The sequence below is a fragment of the Watersipora subatra genome, chromosome 7 (genome assembly GCF_963576615.1).
Source record: "Watersipora subatra chromosome 7, tzWatSuba1.1, whole genome shotgun sequence".
Classification (NCBI taxonomy): domain Eukaryota; kingdom Metazoa; phylum Bryozoa; class Gymnolaemata; order Cheilostomatida; family Watersiporidae; genus Watersipora; species Watersipora subatra.
The window spans coordinates 58431021-58438490 of NC_088714.1; the positions used below are offsets into that span (position 1 = coordinate 58431021).

General features: G+C 35.5%; 1 protein-coding gene across 1 annotated transcript; it reads left to right on the forward strand.

Moving 5' to 3' along the window:
• The first annotated feature begins 1826 nt into the window (after window positions 1–1826).
• LOC137400179 (uncharacterized) lies at window positions 1827–6414 on the forward strand. Its single transcript, XM_068086498.1, has 7 exons — window positions 1827–1950; window positions 3415–3509; window positions 3621–3734; window positions 4509–4652; window positions 5242–5382; window positions 5701–5893; window positions 6281–6414. The coding sequence occupies exons 1-7, from the start codon at window positions 1827–1829 to the stop codon at window positions 6388–6390; spliced, it is 921 nt and encodes a 306-aa protein (XP_067942599.1). The 3' UTR covers window positions 6391–6414.
• Window positions 6415–7470: the final 1056 nt, after the last annotated feature.

Here is a 7470-nt window from a genome sequence, read left to right on the forward strand (position 1 = left end):
ACCTAACGAAAAAAAGACGAAGAAGCATCTTGTTGCATATGCTTACGTCCCAAAATATTGTTTAACAGAGGCATCGTAATGCGTAGGCGCAATGCTAAAATAATAGCTATAGCTGGACAATTACATCTACACATGAATACACCAATACACACACAAAATTTGAGAAATATATATATAGATTGAGCTTGCATGCATTAAAATAACTATCTGGGCATTATCTTATTCCCTACAACTGTGTATCCAAATAAAAATTGTTGGAAGTGCCACTCGGTTGCCTTCTACTATCATTCGGACAACTTCCAAAACAATCAAAATGTAACCTGTGAGTTATATCTAACTTGTGACCGAACCAAAGCTGTAAAGGTTTGTTATGATGCCATAACCCAACCAAACAGCAACAATTTTTAAGGTAGACACAACACCAACTTTTTGTTAGGTGAGTCGAACAAGTTTCCATTCCTTCTTGTTAGTAATATTAGTGCTTTTGCAATGCATGGGGAAATAATACAAGGTAAAAATTTTATTGCTGGTTGCTTATGATCATACCAATTAACAAAAGTCAATATAATTGTGGCTATGATAGCTCTATTATCTTTCAATAAATATTCTATAAGATTGGGAGGTTAGTTACAGGATCGTAAATAACAACATCTAGTAGAATATAAACTGTGTACACTCAATGTTGGTTTATAAACAAATTTTCTCATTGTTGTCTGAGGCCAAAGAACTCATCATGCAAGAGCATGGTTGAATGCTGAATAATATGATATAAGAAATTGGGTTCAACCTGAGAAAAGAAACATTGTATCAGTGTTGTTAATTCTATATATATATATATATGTATATATATATTTATATATATATATATATATAAATCTCAAAGTCTGTCGTTTGGTCTGTCCAGTTAGAGCATCTAGCTATCTAGCAATGAAGAATTCTTATTGCAGAAGATTTGATCGGAGCCTCCCAGGCAATAAACTAACCTATTGAGCTACGTGAGATGCAGTTGGTTCATTGGACGATACGAATCATTATTGAGGTTAAAATATGCATAGCACTCTGCATTACGACGCAATGTTATTAAACCTTGATCTCACAGCTTTTATTACTAAGTTTGGCAATACGATACTAGCTTACTCGAGTTACCCAGTGGCAATGTGCAAAGCTAATGACAAGTGGCAGGCAGCTACATTACCTGCCAGTGTTTATAAGCTGTTTTTTAATACTCGTGCAATGCCGGGCATTATAACATATAACCCAGAAAATTATAAGCAGCAAACAAATTCGATGTTAGTCTCGAAATATCAGCATAACAAGTGAATGTTAGTAAAGAGTGAGAAGGAAGACAAAGGCTAATACATTTCACTGGACATATACACCAATCGGAAGTGTAATGATAATTGGAGCAAGCAGAATTAATCTAAAAAAAACACTTCACCAAAAAGTAATTCTTTATTTAATAAATTGTAAAATACAAAAATGTACCTAATCACTAGCTAATAAAATATGATAGTTTAGTGGGGCAGCGCAGGAAGGCTGGTTCAAAGTTCATGGTGTGTTCATGGTCCTTGCAATGGTGGAAAATGTCAGATGTTACTTTATTGAGCAGCTCGTGCCATGTATTGTGAGAACAAGCAGATGTGAACCTATGAAAAAATATGTATTTAAACCAGCTCTTTTCCAACCTCCTACCATTCTGGATTTCTAGCTGGACTAAAAAGGTAAGCTCATGTTTTCATCTTTTCGTTGCTATAAGACTGCTTTCTATTTTGTTGGACGAATCGGATTGAATTTCACAACCATTCCATTTTATTGCCTTTAGAATCATGAGGGCATCAATCATCCTTGTTGTTATCGTCGGTCTATTTGCTGCTGGTCAGGCTGACCTAATAGACAATCTCAAAGAAACAGCAGGTGCACTTGCTAACAACCTACTTGATCAGGTGAAAGGTGAGTATTTCGGAGTTTTCTTTACTACATAATAAAAAAGATAATAACTCCATTCTGAGTGTTCAACTAAAATTAGAGCTCAAATAGCAAGTAACGCATAGGCTCCAAATAGAGCATAGACTCATAGTTCATGTTTTTAACTTGAACTTGGAGGCTGCATGTTAAAAGCCTATCTCCAAATACTAAAGCATCTTTTGTTGTGCTCCATAGGGAAAAAAATTTGAATAATTTTATAATATTAGGCCTGAAATTATCCTCAAATTCGAATAGAAAATAAAATAATAAATTATGAACAATCAAACATACAAAACTTGGTCCAAAGTAAATCACACATTTCAAAATTGAAAAGTTACCAGAAAACCTTCAATTTCATCATTTTCACTAAAAGTAAAATCCAGCATGCTAAAGAGGAAGCCACCATTATTCGCATTATCATTACTATTATTATACAAACAGTTCAAACTCTTCCTATTACATAATCAATAACTGAACTTGTTTTTTACATTCAGTTTACAATTCTTGCATTCACCATCTCGTTAAGCAACTTCTATTTTATTTGTTGTTTTCTATTTCTCTACAATCTCCGATGTTTTCAGAGTCACAAAGTATTAACCCATTCGATCAGCTTCAATCATTTAAAATCAAATTGTAACAGCTAAATTGATTTCAACATCATTTTAAGTGCTAATGCTGACACGAGTAAATCAGGCCAGGTAGAAATAATAAAGAAGCTAAAATTATAACACCAGAATTTAATAGTATTTAAAAAACAAAGTATTGTGCTATATGAATGTTTTAGACATAGGACAGGCAAGATGTTTGTCTGGTGTGCTCAGTGGTTTTAGCTATGAAGTGGGTGGTTGGGTATACAGGATTATTTGTTACTTAATATTAATTAAATATATTTCGCAAAGACGTTGAATAATATATAATAAATTTATTACATAAATGATGTTTTAAAATAATTGTTCAATGAAGTTTTGTGGTTGAACAATTTTATTCTCTTCATGGTTGTAACCCTTTAATTTTAAAATAGTAGATTTGCTGCTTTGTCACATTGATAAACAAAAAGGGTACTCTGAATTACAAACAAATCAGCCAAAAAGATTCGAGCATTGCAAGTTTTCTTGAGAAACTCAGAAATGCTAGTCTTTATGTCTTGTATGTCTAGGCCAATTGAAGCAAGTGCTATACAGATCAGTACATACATACAAAAAAACCAGCACTGGCGATGACAAATAATTTTTGCGCCTTTTGACATAAGCAGAAACGACTGAATCAAGCTACGTATAAATGAATTTTGTTAAAACAATTGCAACAGCAATTGTAGCCACTAACTTGCTGGTATTGCAATTCCAAAATGTTCAAAGAATCTAGAACTAAATCTAGATTCTAAAATTAATTCTTCAGTTAATAATATTTTTGAAATGAAGAAAGTTAAACTGCTTTTTCACATACTTACAGAAGCTGCCAAGGGAATTTTGGGCAATCTGATAGGCACACTTGGAAAGAGAGATGTTCTACCTCTAGTAGCACAAGGAAAAGCTTTATTTGGCAAGGTATGAATTTAGCTACATTGTTCTGAGATTCTAAAATATTCTTATGAAGTATTTGCTGGTTTGAGTGCGTACTACCAGCATTTTAATTTCTGATCTAATGCAACATTTTAGTTGAATGACCTGCTGCACAAAGGAAAGGATCTTGCAACTTCTGCTTTGGCAAATGCACTCCACAAGCTCAAAGCAATCTCTGACAAGTTCCATGACAAACTTGCTTCACTGACAGTATGTGTATCACCTACATGTATATATTCAATGTCACCTGTGCTATCCATGTCCCATGTGTCACTCATGTCACCTATATCAATTGTGTTACCTTTTGTCAACTATGACATTTCTGTCACCCATATACCTTGTGTTACCTAGATCACCTGTGTCACTTGTGCCACCTTGCATCACCTGTGTCACTTGTGTCACCCGTGTCAACTATGTCGCCTGTGTCCACTATTATACCTGTGTCACTTTTGTCACATGCTTTTATTCATCTTATTCATTCATTCATCATTTATTAACTATAATAGTACAAATTTGTAAACAAATTTTTTACTGGTCAACAGTTGCGAGTACGTCAATAACCCTAGTTATGAGACAGGTCAAGTTCATTACATTATTGAGTATTCATGAAGCCTATAAAGGTTTTGCAAGCCAACAGAGAAGTGCATTAATTTTGAAATTAAATTTTCAACATGACCTTTTATTTTTAGATTATATTTTGAGCAAAATTAAACTACAGTGATAAAATCTTATTTTGCATAGTTTGATAGTTTTACTGATGATAGTTTTACTAGTTTTACAGTTTAAGAGAATCAGCTATGTAAAAACCAACTTCACTTTGACTCTCTACAAGGCAGAGTGTGGAGGAACTCTATCTTTGAACAAACACACTTATGTATTGAGTTTATGGATAGTTTTTAAAGCTTATAGTAACCAGCCATTGTCTTTTCCATGGGCCATCTTAAACATATCTAATATACACACAGCCTGCTTTTCGTTGTCTAGGATGCCCAGGATGCCAAGGACGCCGTCGACGACGTTGTGGCTGAGCACCATGTACGACAGAAGAGAATCCTTGAGGGTCTGCTCCAGAAGGGCAAGGACTTGCTCAACAGCGCTGTGGAATCAATCAAGGGTGCTCTCTCAAACGTACGTATATACGTCTGGTTACATCATTGATCTCTAACAACCAACTGGTTCTATTACTTAGCAGCCACTTAAAGAAGGACTTGCACAAAGTTTGTGTAAACTTTATCAGAATGTATCGGTACTTTTCTTTCATTGGCGATTGTTTTGATGTTGGAGGTGATCTGACTGCCAGGATGTCTCAAGATTGATGTCCACAAAACTTGGCCCTGGTTAAAAACTCAGATCAAGCGATAGTGCAATTATGACGCCTATGTATAGTTAAAAAAAGTCCGACAAAATGTATATGTGTACCGCTGAAACTTGAACGCGATAGCCGATATCAACTATAGCAACTCATGATGTCATTTCCCAAGTAGTTTTTTCTGGGCATTTTTCTTTTTTTAAATGTGTTTGCAGAAAAGTAAAAGATGTAGCCTCAACTCTAGTTGGTTTATTTGTTGTTGATCAGATTCAGTTAATCTACAAGTGAGCTATTGACAACACTACTGGGTAGAATTCATATGACATAAACTACGAGAAAGCAACTTTACACAGCAGTTGCTGATTCATGTCACTCCTGTTTTATAGCCTTAGATTCTTCATATTGTAGCTGAAGGGAAAGGCCAGTGACCTCGTAAGTACACTTCTGCAGAAGGGTGCTAATGTCCTGGTTGGAAAGAGAACCACCCTCAGCGAGCATCTGCAGAACATTGGTACTGCCATCAGCTCCGCAGTTTCACCATTCAAAGATGTAAGTTGAGTGACACCTGCTCTGACACTAGACCTTACAGTTGCGTAGTATGTATTCCTCTAGCAATGCTCGTCTAAAGCACCTGCTAACAACTGTCATGCTATTTATTTCTCCAGATTGTGGTTAATGACATCAGCAGGCAAGCAAGTTTTCCTTTTGTATTTATCGACTACGCGCTAGGATGAGTAGAGAGTAATAAAGGAGTTTTCTACTCGTTGCAATTCCACTTCTGCGAGCCTCACTCTGCTCATAGTTCACCTTTTTGGGATTGTGCTGCCGGCCATGTTCCTTGCTGTCAACTGGCTACTATCCTTGTAGATTGTTGCTGGACTCGGAAACACACTCAAGGGACACTTTAGCAACTTGGTTGACACTGTCAAGGGACACGTCAATGCCCTCAAGGGAAAACTCTCTGGTCATGTTGATGACTTGAAGGCCCATGGAAATACCCTTCTCGAGCACGGAAAGAATGCTCTTGGAGCTCTCTCAGAGGCTGTTTCTGACATTCTCAGTGAGTTTTATGCATCCTCTGTATCATGCTTAGAGTAAAGGATTGACTAGACAACCCATTTATATAGCATAACGTTAAATATGGCTTGTAAAGCTATGCTCTCCTTTAGTTCAAGTCTTACAATATTTTCACGGTGGTTTATCTCTCCCTTCATCATTTCAAGGTCAAATCAGCGTCAGTCGTAATTTTATAGCCAATCAGGTTAATATATCACATTTTTCAGTTGTAGTTGTTTCAGAGCATTGCCCATGTCTTATAGTTACTCTTAAATCTGGTTTTACTTGTACATAAAATTATTATTAACTCGCTGACTCTTGGCAGCGATCGATCGACTGAATCGCTATAACAACTTATGTCAGTAGTAATAACTCTTTTGATTTGTTACAGAACAAACCCTCAGCAATGCTCAGCCAGCCATTGATGGAATCGGCAACACTATCAACAGCGCTGTCGACACCATTGGAAAGCATTTCACTGGAGCTGACCAAACTAACTAACTTTATATTGTATATTTTGATGAATAAAAATAAAATATAACAAAACATAGATGGCTTTGTGTTTCATTGCTCCAAATGCTACAAAAGAAATGAATACACTTGTTTTAAATTTACTATTAAAAGCTATGAAGCATCACCATATTTCAGCATATTAATGCACATTTACTATAGGAATTGTACTTTGAACCATAGAGGTTAAAACATAGAGGTAGGGAAAGCAATCTTTTTTCAGAAAGTAACTCTCGTAATCAATAGAGAAAAAACAGTATAAGTAAAACAGCAAGCAAATGCATGGAGTAATCTTTATTGTAATCAAACACAGAGTATGAGCCAATGAGCATGCAAATTACATCACTTCTACACCCTGATTGGCTAACTTTATGAAATGCTTCTCAACTGTTAAAGATTATATACATGCAGTTAGGTCAACAAAGAGTTCACTAATGATCAACTATTGCCAATCAATAGTCAATTGTAGGAGTCAGTTAAATTGGTCAACTGGTGGTCAAATATGTGACAGGTCGTATCAGTTTCGATATAAATGAAACATTTTATATAGTGCATAATGGGCTCCAAAAGTGAAAATTGTCCATGTGGCTAAGACCTTTGTGAATGCAAGTCTTTTCCAACATTCATGACATGTAACACTGTAAACAAATAACACTGTTTATAATCATCTTTGAAGACAAATTTCTCAGTTTGTTGTGTTGACTATGTGACACCGCCTTTGATAAAAAGCTGTATCTCAGGTTAAACTTCTTCGATTTCAATTTCGAAAACAGTTTTCAAAAAATGGGAAATTTTTCTATTACATAGGGCTAAAAACAATTTTGTGATCAGACCTCATTTGTATTAAAAATGATATGACCTGTTGCATATATTAGTCACCTAATGGCCAACAAAAATTTTCCACTATAATGATCAACAGTTGCTCACTAATAATTACTAAAACTAATGAACAGGTGTAAACAACTCCAGTGCAGTCCAACTTGTCAGGCCACCCAATATTGGGCCAATCACTCTTACTGATGCCACCTGTCCTGGAGCGAATTTGTTCCTATTTCATTGTGTACAAACTTT

Bases quoted from the DNA above. Each gene is read 5' to 3' on its own strand.
- LOC137400179 (XM_068086498.1), top strand. From the start codon at position 1,827: ATGAGGGCATCAATCATCCTTGTTGTTATCGTCGGTCTATTTGCTGCT. The intron at 5,383-5,700 runs GTAAGTTGAGTG...CTATCCTTGTAG, and splicing joins CAGTTTCACCATTCAAAGAT to ATTGTTGCTGGACTCGGAAA. The intron at 5,894-6,280 runs GTGAGTTTTATG...GATTTGTTACAG, and splicing joins GGCTGTTTCTGACATTCTCA to AACAAACCCTCAGCAATGCT.